Source organism: Taudactylus pleione, unplaced genomic scaffold (assembly GCF_031769625.1).
Source record: "Taudactylus pleione unplaced genomic scaffold, aTauple2 ptg000916l, whole genome shotgun sequence".
NCBI classification, from domain to species: Eukaryota; Metazoa; Chordata; class Amphibia; order Anura; family Myobatrachidae; genus Taudactylus; species Taudactylus pleione.
Window position 1 is genome coordinate 2,764,710 of NW_028285317.1, and position 12,053 is coordinate 2,776,762.

Genomic DNA, 12,053 nt, shown 5'->3' on the forward strand with positions numbered 1-12,053 from the left:
CCTATTTTATTTTTATCGGAGAAAGTTTGGTCCTCCATTTATGTTATATTGATATATACGTGCGGCTAAAGCGCACACAAACACAGAAAATATTTTTTTATTTTTGCTGGAGAGTAGTGCACTTTGTGGGTTACACCACCCTTTAAGAAATGAGCCAGCCGGTTCTTTACTTATGGGACACAGGCGCACGCTTGGCGCTGCTCCTTTGTTGATGCACGTGCAGCCACAGTGCACACAAGTCACAAACACAGAAAATATATATTTTTTTGGTTTGGAGTGTACTTTGGGGGTTAAAGCACCCTTTAACGGTCAAGCCAGCCGGCCCTTTACTTATGACACAGGCGCACGCTTGGTACTACTTTGTTGATGCATGTGCGGCTACTGCGCACACAATTCATAAACACAGAAAATAATTTTTTTTTTGTTTGGACTGGAGTGTACTTTGGGGGTTACAGCACCCTTTAACGGTCAAGCCAGCCGGCCCTTTACTTATGACACAGGCGCACGCTTGGCACTACTTTGTTGATGCACGTGCGGCTACTGCGCACACAATTCACAAACACAGAAAATAATTTTTTTTTTGGTTTGGACTGGAGTGTACTTTGGGGGTTACAGCACCCTTTAACGGTCAAGCCAGCCGGCCCTTTATTTATGACACAGGTGCACGCTTGGCACTACTTTGTTGATGCACGTGCGGCTACTGCGCACACAATTCACAAACACAGAAAATATATTATTTTTTTAGCACTTGGGGGGAGCACCCCTGATGGACAGAGCACCCCCTGGACAACACTACAGCACCCCTTTAGGACTGGGACACTGCACAGGACTTTGGAGTGGACACAGCCCCTATGGAGAACTGACTGCACAACACAGTCCAGCCAGCCCCTATGGACTTTGAAGTAGTGGACACAGCCCCTATTAACAACAGCAGCACAGCACAACACAGCCAGCCCCTATGGACTTTGAAGTAGTGGACAACAGCAGCACAGCGCAGCACAGCACAGCACAGCACAACACTACTCTGCACTACACTACACTACACTACACAGCCTAGCCAGCCCTAACTCCCACCCTCCCTCTTCACTGTCCACAGCCGAGTGAGAAAATGGCGCCGACGCGGGTACCTTATATAGGATCCAAAACCCGCGAGACTCGGAAGGCGGGATGATGACGTTTTGCCTCGATTTCAGATCCGAGTCAGGCGGGAAAAGTCGAGCCTGACTCGGATCTGCCTCGGATCGGGGGGGCTCGGGGGGTTCGGATTTCAGAAATCCGAACCCGCTCACCCCTAATATATGATTCGGTAAAAAGAACCGAACGGAACCGAGTAGAACCGAGCCTGCACATCCCTAATATATATATATATATATATATATATATATATATATAGTTAGTGTGTGTGTGTATATGCACACACGCACGCACTTCCCCCTCCCCCAGCTATTTGCTAAGGCTAATAGTTTAGGGAAGTCTATCCGGCTCAATGGCTGGTAGTACAAATTTCAGCCATCACTACTAGTGTTATTTTTCCCACTTGCACTCCTGTGGTACTAATGTACACTAGCTATGTATGTGCAGAGCTTGGAGTCTACTCTCTGATCAGCATTAGTATTCATACCACCGCCTTTATGTAACTGAGGATTTCTCTGCCGGGGCACAGCTGCCATCACTACCTCAGCTGCCGATTAAAGAGCATATGATGAGGCTTAAATACACTAACAGAGTAACCCCAGCATTGTCCGACAGTAGCCGCCTCCTTCCTACAGCTGACACCTCTCATGTCTGGTTCCACACCTCCGCCGGCCACTATTGCTGCTATTCTGCCTCAACTTTATGAGCATCTGTGCCCACCTTCTGGAATGCAGCCACTCAGCTGCAGTTATGTGCGTGACTCCGGTCCCTCACAGCCTCTGCTCACCGCCGATCCCACCATCGGGACCACCGCTGCAGCTCCGTCCCCATGACCTCGGCCTCTGACCTGGCTCCTGGGACCAACACTACCGGTCACTCCACCAAAGTGCCGCACGGTGAGCTGTTTACTGGAACGCCGATGTCAACCTGCTTCCCCAGCTCCGACTGGGCTCCCTCTCCAAATCTACCCCCCTGTGCCCAGGAGCCTAACTATAACTCACCTGCCACCTGGGACACACGGGGGTGAGCACTCCAGCCCTCTTAGGCCCGTATTCAATTTGAAGCAAAAAGCCATTTTCGCGTGTTTTTGTCTAAAACTTTTCGCCTGTTTTGATTTTTCTCCGTATACAATTTGGAAGACTTTTGCCCTAGGCGGAAAGTCAATACAATGTAATAGGCGGAAAAGTTTCACCTATGAATAGCAGGCAGAATTGGGGATTAGGGTGCAACGTTGCAGGAACCCCCATGCAGCCTTCAGGCAGTCCCCCAAAGGTAAACTGTGTCAAAAAATTAAGAAAAAAACACTTAGACACCCCAAAAAAAATCACTTTGATTTTGGGGGTGAAAAAAAAAATTGTTGGGGCACAAAATTAAAAACTAGCCAACTTCCCAAGTATGTCCCAACTGTTTTTTTGATTGCACTTGTTTGTGGCAGATGGATTTTTCAGATTTTTTCAACTTAACTTTAGCAACTTTTAAATACGCTGGCCCCCATTTTCAAGTACCCTAAATTTGCTGGGATAACTTATTTTCAGGAAAAAATACTCCTGAATACTATTCTGCACCACTTATAGAAAAACGCTATTTAGCAGCGTTTAAAAACACCAAATACCAACAAGCCAAATCGGGGTCTACAATAGCTAACCCCCTGTCAGAGCGTCTTTTGAGGGGTGTCAGGCTGATTTCCCCAAATCTGTCTTTCCACCTGTTCAAATTTTGCCGGGTCCCATTTTCGCGTACTTCCATATTGAATATGGGGTTTATAGGGCACGCGCGCGATACTTTTCCGCCTACAAAAGACGCGATGTAGGCAAAAAGTCTGGGAGGCAGAAAAGTATCGCGGATCCGCTCTAATTGAATATGGCTCTTAGTCTGCTGGCAGCTCCTCCTCGTCTCTGTCCCTGCCCTTCTTTTTCTGACAGGAACCAAACCACACCCAGCTAAATCACTCCGCCCCTTCTAGTGCATGTGTGTATCCCATACAATGAGACACATCCCCACCAAAGAAAGAAGTACCATATAAACTTCCATGTAAATACATGAAATATATACATGTATACATAAATTATAGAGGGGCCATGTACATGAATTCAAATACATATATATATATAATGTTATGACTGACATTGTATACATATCTCTTGTTACTGTACATACATGAATGAAATTATATATACCTGTACACAAATCCACTCTGTGTCACATATTTTTTATACCTGTTTTAATTGTAGATAGATATATTATATAGAAATATAATTCATATATGTAACCCTAACCAGGGTTACACTGGCATTACAGGATAATGGGTGCTAGGCAGTGGGCAGGCTGCAGGGGAAGTGCCTACTCATCCAGGGGTGCGGGAGCTTACCAGAAAGCCTCCCGTTGGTTACGGGAGAGTAGGAAAGTATGGGAAACCCCAGGGGCCCTGAGCTGTATGTAGGGATAATCACAGAATGCTACAGGCAGAGAGAGGCTGACGTAGACTTGGCTGCAATTGTGCCCCGAATTACAGGTGTAAAATGCAGAGTGGAAAAATTGTAAGATGTTGGTTGGCATACTGTATTTGCTCTATTTATGCCAGGCATACGTCATATATACACACCCCCCCATATTTTTTATCCCTTTGTTGTGCTTGCAAATACGCATTCACTATTGGGCTTCAATAAAACGTAAAAAATCCTCAAACATTAAAATAAATTCTATCATGTATGAAAAAACATAGCTTAACATCCAGTAAGCATAATATACGCACGAGCAATGAGGCAAGTGTGGAAAGCCGTGCTGGGATCAAGTGTCTGATCCCAGCATCGGCACAGCTGCAGGGGCAGGCAGAGTGGATGTGTCCCCTGTGGGACACATTCGTGGCCGGCGCTGGGACAGTATGTTTGTTCCCAGCACCGGCTAAGTAGACGCTGCGGGCACCTGGAAGGGACCGCCTGGTCCCTTCCACCAGTGCAGGAGGTACAGTGGCGTCGGGTGAAGCTTGGCTCCGAGTGCGAGCTAACTGGAGCTCGCCGCCCGGCAGCCAAAAGCGGCGGCGGGTGTTTGGCTCTGGCCATGAGACAAACACGGCCCGCGGGCCAGCAGCCAATAGGAGGCAGACGCGTCAAGCCAATCGCGGCTCACTGCATCATAGCCCCGCCGACTCGTGGCGTCTTGTATTAGACGTCGCTGAGAGGGAAAGTTTGGTCTGGCGATGTAGTGGGAGGAGTGAAGACCTCCCGAAGAGAGCGTCGCGGCAAAAGTTCCGGCGGCCGCGGAAGAGGCCAGAAGACGCCGTGAACAAGAAGGAAGATAGGAGGGGCCGTCTGGACGCAGAGAAGAAGAGGCGGCGCTGCTGGCCAGGAAGGGTCAGTGGCAGAAGAATGCGGCTGAGGACCGGAGAGGATTGTGGGGGTGGAAAGTAAAAGAGCTAATGAAGCTCCCCCCAGCAACTCCACCGGAGCAGGTAGGCCCTCCGTGAGGCCTACCATATACCCCTCCCTAGACTACCAGGGTTGTCGGGCACTAGGCCTGTGGGACAAAGTCTGGCACTAGGCCTGTGAGCACAAGGCCCGGTCTACGTAGGGGGCATTAGGCCCAATATAAGGTATTTGCCACCCCCATAAAGGTGTGAGTGACCTTGGTGTTAGACCCAGGGCACTAAATAGCACATAAGTGGGCCACCCAAAGTATATAAGGTGGACTAGGTATTAAGTTACAGGCCACTAAGTAAGCCCTCAGGCAGGCATGTGGATCTGAGCACTAGGTCCAGATCACTAAAGTGAGCCCCATAGTTAGGAAGGCCCACAGGCCTGAGCCCCAAATAATGTGCGCTGGGCATTAGGCCCAGGCCACTACCAGAGCCCACCATAGAAACATACATAGAAACATAGAATTTGACGGCAGATAAGAACCACTTGCCCCATCTAGTCTGCCCCATTTTTAAACATATTGTTACCTCAACCCTTATTGAGCCTTACTTCTTCTGAAGGATATCCTTATGTCTATCCCATGCATGTTTAAATTGCTCTACTGTCTTTGCCTCTACCACCTCTGATGGGAGGCGTTAGCCGCTGTTGTGGAACAGGATTGAAATGCCGGCGGCTGCCCGACAGGATGAAAATCCCGACAGAGGCAGGTAAGTATGCTAACCTCCCCTGTCCCCCCCCCCTAACCCTCCCTTAGTGGTGCCTATCCCTAACCTACCCCCCTAGTGCCTAACCCTTACCTCCCCCAGGGGTGCCTGGCCCTAACCTCCCCCTTGGGGTGCCTACCCTTAACCCCCCCAAAACCTAACGCTAACCCCGCCAACTGCCCTAAACGTAAGCCTCCACCCCCCCCCCTGCGTGGATAACCGGACTCATTACCTCGTTCAGGCTTGCGTCGTCCTGGATTCCACAGTAGGGATTATGATAGGCGTCAGTATCTCGCAGCCTATCATAAATCCCGAGGCCGGCATTCTGCTGTCGGGATTGTGACCGGCGGCCGCACATATCTACATCCCGTTGTAGTCTATGGGCTACACACCGCAGAAATGATCAGGGACTCCCCCCAGCAATGACCATCGCACATGTGCAGTAATGTGATCACTTTGCTTCTAACTCATCGCAGGGACAGGCTCCTCTCTCTGAGCCGGCATGTGTATTTTATTCTTCCTGGCAAATCTTACTTTCTTATTGCTGTGATTAGCTGCAATAAGTAATTATAATCATTGGGTCTAGGACCTGATAATTAATACATATGTACACTGTACTTGTCTGTGGATGGGTAAGTGTTTTTAATTAGGTAATTTAAAAGTTTTATATATTTAAGATGTGTACAATTTGCATGTTTGTTAACATATCGCACATACAAATAAAAGACATTCACACACTAGTGTATGTGTGAAATGTGCTAGAATGAAAAATATTTCATAGAACTTTACTTGGTGATAGATTTCTTTTCTTTTCCTTCATCTTTTGGAGGGTTCATTTATTATTACAGACAGTAATTTCTGAGGTAATAAAATGTGACACATTGAAATAGAAGGCAATTATAATGTATATTTGTGTAAAACATTTCTGGGGTTACAGTACATGTGTAATGATCTGTTGGTGTCATTTTCCTAGCAAATGTTAAAAACTAGGAGCAAACACTGATGTTTGTACTGTGCACACGGGCCCCTGGGTCTGCGCACCCTGTACCTATTACCTGTACCTATTACATTTACTTACCTGGCACCAAAGGCATCATTCCAATGGGATTTTTTTCAGAAAGTTGGCAGCGGCACCATATTCCTGAAGATAGAGCTGAAAACATGGCACATGTGCAAAACCCTCAGGGCCCGAGTATTTGTTCCCTCGCGTGCATGTGCCAACGCCATTTGTTTCAGAGTGGAGGGAGCCCACGGAAATCTGCACAATGGCCCTGTACTGTTTTAAAACGCCCCTGTTTAAAGTATATTGGTGCATATACTCCATTTAAATAAGCCCCTTAAAGCAAGCCTGGAAAACCTGTGTTGAGAAACTACAAGTACCAACATGCTCTGCCACCTGCCAGCTAGGAAACCACAGGTTGTCCAGACATGCCTTGCAATAAATTAAATAAATATATAGAAAACCTTATATGTGCTTAAAGCAGCTCACAGAACAGAAACCCTCTTAGGGTGTTCCTTTCACCCCTGCACCAAGCACTAGAACAGGAACGATTGAGGGTGATGCTATCTGTAAGAGTAAATATCTTATACATAATGGTGTAAGCGATTAATAAACATTCAAACACATGAAAATAGTCACATACTTAGGTAGGTGGATATTCCCAACCACGATCATCAAAGCACACCAACAGCCCAGGTTTTAAGGATAGCCATACTTGAGCACAGGTGTCTTAATTAGTACCTCAGTTATTTTGATTTAACCATCTGTGCTCAACCATGGATATCACGAAAATCAGGACTGCTACTGTGTTTTGAAGACCGAGGTTGGGAATCACTGTTCTAGAGCACTGGTTCTCAAACTCGGTCCTCAGGACCCCCACACGGGTCACGTTTTCTAGGTCACCCAGTATGTGCACAGGTGTAATCCCCGGGCCATCCATGTAATTTTCCTCCAGAAAGCTGAGACAAGCGATCTTGGAATGATTATGAATGGGTATTTCTTGTCATTTCCTTCTCACATCTCCATAAAGTGCCCAGTGACTGTTAATCTCAAATAAAATACAATAATTCTTGCATAGAGTAATTCCTTTTAATCTGATAAAAATATAACAGATAGACACACAACATTTGGATATAAAGTGAGTTGACATAAAGTGAACAGTGTGGAATTGTTAAGTGGCAGTTTAAAGAACCATTACCATAAGCAGAAATGTTTTCAGAACCATTGGTAACCAGTTCTAAAATGCAAAATGTGTGAGCCCTATGGATACCCAGGATTCTCCCCGGTTTCCGCAATACACCACCATCATAACGGTAGACACCAATGAAGCCAACGCAGTTCAACCCAAGCTTTGGGGTTTTCAAGGCAAGGCAGGTAAAGGTTTCTTCCAGAAATACCCTGTTGGCCCAATCAGCAGTAAAGTATCAGACCTGCCTGTCTCAATGAAGAGCAAAGTACTGCTGATGTGCGACTGAGCACATTGCCAGTAGTTACGATAGAGTAGTGTCTAGATTCCCTTTGCGGAGAGGACACTGATGTCATCAGCTACTGTCCAACGTCATTCCCTACCATCCACGTGGACACAGAGGAAGAATATAATCTTGTGACGAGCCCAAAGCGTGGCGAGCATACAAGTTTCTTCTCTAGGTGGACATTATGGGCATGGAATCGCACTTTCGACCATACAGGACCTTAGCACGAAGGGGAAATAAGCTCAACCGTTACGTTATGAACACCTCACTCACTTTTACCTGCACCTCTATGAGGGTCCCTACAGGTTTCAAAATATTAAGCAGCACGAATGTAAACAAGAAAAATCATTTTTAAAGTGAAACAAAAAAATACAGATTGTCTCATTAGATTTAGTAAGAGAGTAACAAGGAGCCCAAGTTGCCTAGTTATAGAGTCCTGGCACTGTACCCCGGTAACATCCTGTGTACATCATCCAGTACCCCACCTCCTGCCGACAGCTCCATCTTCTGTGTAATTTTGTGAAAAATGGAGCAGGTGCAGAGAGTAGTAAATACTCCATTGTTCTGTAGATATCTCCCAGAGGGTGGCACAGCCGACAGATTAAGTAGGTGCGTTAGCCCGCAGCAGGTACACTGAGGGTACTTTTCTGGTTGTGAGTTCCCCCTTGACCTGGGAGCCTGTGTGTACATCCTGCACCAATTATAGATGGACCATTGCACTCTTAATAGGGCTAGTTCTATACCAAGTTGGATCCAGGGTGAAAGTTGCCTTTAATGCTCCTCTCTTTTTCTGGGATCATCACAAGACATGGATGATGTGGAAGTACAATTGTAGTTCTATGGAAGTATTGGCCCCTTCTGGCTGTAATGCTTAACAATGTGTAGGCCTTAGAGATTACTTGCAAATTGCAGGAGCACCTAGGAAGAAAAATGACCCACATCTGCCCCAGTCCCGCCCCCACGACCATTGACTATGAATATTGAGGGGTCAGGAGGTAATTCAGTGCACCCATGATGCTTTGAAAAACTTACTCTTAGGGCCTGATTCAGACCCGGTCACGAGCGCTGTGCGCTCGCAACTGGGTCGATGGTGGGCCAGTGCGCATGTGCACGACCCGGATAGCGACGGGCACTCTGTCGCTCCGGGTCTCGCAACAAAGGGGGCGAGCTGTCGATGTTGAGTGACAGCTCGCCCCCTTTGGTGGGCGGGCTGGGGGAGTAGCTGCCCAAACTGAGGCGTTCCCATGTGAACGCCTCCGTTTGGGGGCGGCCCCACTGACATCACGAGTGATGTCAGTGGGAGAGATTTCGGCTCTGTTAGAGCCGAAACCTCTCTGGGGCTTGCGGCAACGAGACCCTACCACAAGGGTCTCGTCGCAAGCCTGATGGTCATCTTCCTGGCCGCTCGCTATAGCTGTGGGTGGTCACCCACAGCTATGCGAGCGGCCAGGAGGCCGTTCTAAAAAAAAAAAATAGCCCGGCCCTGATTCAGAGCGAGCGCTCTATCAGAGCGTCCGACTCTGAATCAGGGCCTTAATCCTTTCCCTGAATTTGGACCAAAATGTACCATCGGTGCAAAACATTTATTTAAAAAAATAAACAATGCTGTGATCTGGTCACTACATCAGTATCCCTAGAATGCTGCTCCCTCAGACGGCCGCTCCCAAGCTTGCAACCACTTTTGTGATGACAGGTTACAGGGAAAGGAAAGGCTACCCCAGGATTTAACTCAGAAAACATATTCGCTCTCATGTTACATGGAACAAAGGATCCCCATTCACCTCAATAGAACTGAAAAAGAGCAGCCATGGAGCATTGCAATGAGAGACCATGCTACGACGTGCACACACACCGGTGCTTCACACTTGTCGGCACATTCGTCAGTCCATTCAGAAAATAAGTGTAAACCTTGGTTATTTCATTATGTTTCTAAAAGAAAGTGATTTTAAACAAATCTAGCCTACAATGACCGTATATATAAAATACAGAGATTGTTTTTTTCATAAACATTGTACAGTGTACACTGGGCCTGATTCAGCAAGGATCGCAACTGTTAAAGCGTACGCAGATGACCGATTGTTGCGTACTGTGGATGGCTCACTGCGAGCAAGACTGCGATCGCAGTGAGTACGCAGACCCATCGCAGAGTGATTAACAGGAAGTACCGTTTGGGGGTGGTGATGGGGAGGTGATCGGAGAAACAGGCGTGCCAGTGCGTTTGAACGCCGTTACAGGAGTGTGCATAAATTAACCACTGAGATGCCCTACGCAACTTGAGTTCTCACTGCATACAGGAAGGTTAGCAAAGTCTGAGTAAGGTCTGACCTGGTGTAATTGTGCATGAGGCTGCGATGTTACCGATGTTTTTGATAGATTGCACGGTATTACGGATGTGAGACAGGAGAAGTGGGCGTCTTTATATTGGCCTGCTACTGCATGGTGCTTGCATTCATTAGCATATTTTTCGCAGCAGAACTGCGTGCGCGATTGCTACCGTGATCGCAATAGCGATCCATGCTGAATCAAGCCCACTGGCAATACCGGATTCTTGATGAAGTTGGTTTTAGTTTGAATGATTCCTACATACATCATTTTAGTTTCATTCTGTTGCCTTTAATGCTCAACATTCGCGTATCCATCCAAAGTAGTTCATACTTGGCGTGAATCAAAATAATCCAGCAATATTAATACATTGTCCTTTGATTCAACATATACAGATATTAGTTGCTCTTAACGAGTTTAAAAATAGTCTTACAAAATCCCCAAATTTAAATAGAAAAAAAATATATATTGAGTAACATAATGTAGTTAGACATGTTCCATGAGTCATGCTGGTGACATCGCTGTACCAAAGCTGCAAAGTCTGTAGGTAAATGGTGATTGTTACTTGGCGTGTTTGTTATAAGTTCATTGCTTCTGTCAGCTTCCGCTCTTCAGGTATACCATTGACCTGCAAAGATTACATTATTATTTACAAAACAAAATGTTTGATAGAAATATTACTCAAATCTACTAATCTAGCTATAGGAGTATTAAAATGTCAGATTAGGCCAACCTCCTCTATATCTTGCATCAACAGTAGAAGTACTGTTAAGTATGCAGTTTGAAAACCACCTGCAATCGGAAGCATTCTTTATTCATCTGTTATATCGGGGCATGAAGGACTCACTGGGGAAGGCAGTAAAAGTGCCTAAGCTTTAGAGGTGTGGCCAGCCACCAGAGGGGGTGTGGCCAGTCACCAGAGGGGGTGTGGCCAGCCACCAGAGGGGGTGTGGCCAGCCAACACAGATGGACTTGGTCAAATATTCAAGAGAACATAGCCTGCAAAGAACAGGGCCCCTTTATCAAGGAGAAAACAGGGCAGTGTCAGTACTGCCCACTTTGACTGGCAGCAGGGCCAATCTTGGTGCAGTTTTTCTACAGAAACGTACCAAGCACCCAAGTTCAACCATCGTTCTACTCCACCAAGTCACTGACTCTCTAGTAGAGTAATAATGTATAATTTGAGTGCATGGTCTGAAACCTGACCCCCAGAGGAGGGGATGGGGCCCTCAGGTAGTGGGCCACACCTGTGATTTCCCCTGTACTCCTGTGGGCCAGTTCTACCTTGGCTGTATCATATAGCCACATCCTATGTGTGGCGGTTTTAAAAGACACAAACGGTGCAGTTTAGAACAAACTATGTGCAATTTATATGAAACCGCTGATTATGCATAAAATGTTCAATCCTGATACAGAGCCTCATTTACTAACGAGTTTTATCACCAAAAGGAGTGATACATTTCACTGTGTATGATAAATGGTGCTCCAGCCAATCAGCTCCCAACTGTCAACTGTTACAAAAATGACAGTTGGGAGCTGATTGGCTGGAGCACCATTTATCATACACAGTGAAATTTATCACTCGTTTTGGTGATAAAACTCGTTAGTAAATGGGGGCCTTAATCCTTTGCGTTACCTTGATTTTGAGTAGCATGTATTTTAATATACCCCTTTTTAAGAAGGATATAGGTGGGTACAAATTTATTTGATGGTGCTGACAGTCACATCTTTGTACTGGGTGTATGTGTATGTTACTTTTAAAGATGCACGAATCATAATATCTGCATCTAAATGTATTTTTGTGAGTAGTGTATGGCCGCATTTTAGAGATGAATGTAAACCTGGCATGCAGTGTCACCAATCTCACCACATCTAAATAATCAGCATATGTTTGTGCAGTTTTCAGGGAGGTCTTGGAAACCGCTGCTTGAGGATTGGCGCAGTTTGTATGGATACCAGGATGCAAAACTGGCCACGTGGTTTGCTCTGTGGCGGTTTGAATAAAATG

The 12,053-nt window shown here is 46.2% G+C and overlaps 1 protein-coding gene across 6 annotated transcripts in view; it reads right to left on the reverse strand.

Annotated features, from left to right (window-relative positions):
• Nucleotides 1–7,356: 7,356 nt before the first annotated feature.
• The window catches only part of SGCE (sarcoglycan epsilon), a 128,295-nt gene continuing 123,598 nt past the window's right edge, over nucleotides 7,357–12,053 (reverse strand). For all 6 annotated transcript variants that reach the window (XM_088459611.1, XM_088459610.1, XM_088459609.1 and 3 more), the window contains one exon: nucleotides 7,357–10,673. In XM_088459611.1, coding sequence (XP_088315737.1) covers nucleotides 10,623–10,673 — 51 coding nt within the window. In that variant the 3' untranslated portion in view covers nucleotides 7,357–10,622. The remainder of the gene's footprint in view (nucleotides 10,674–12,053) is intronic.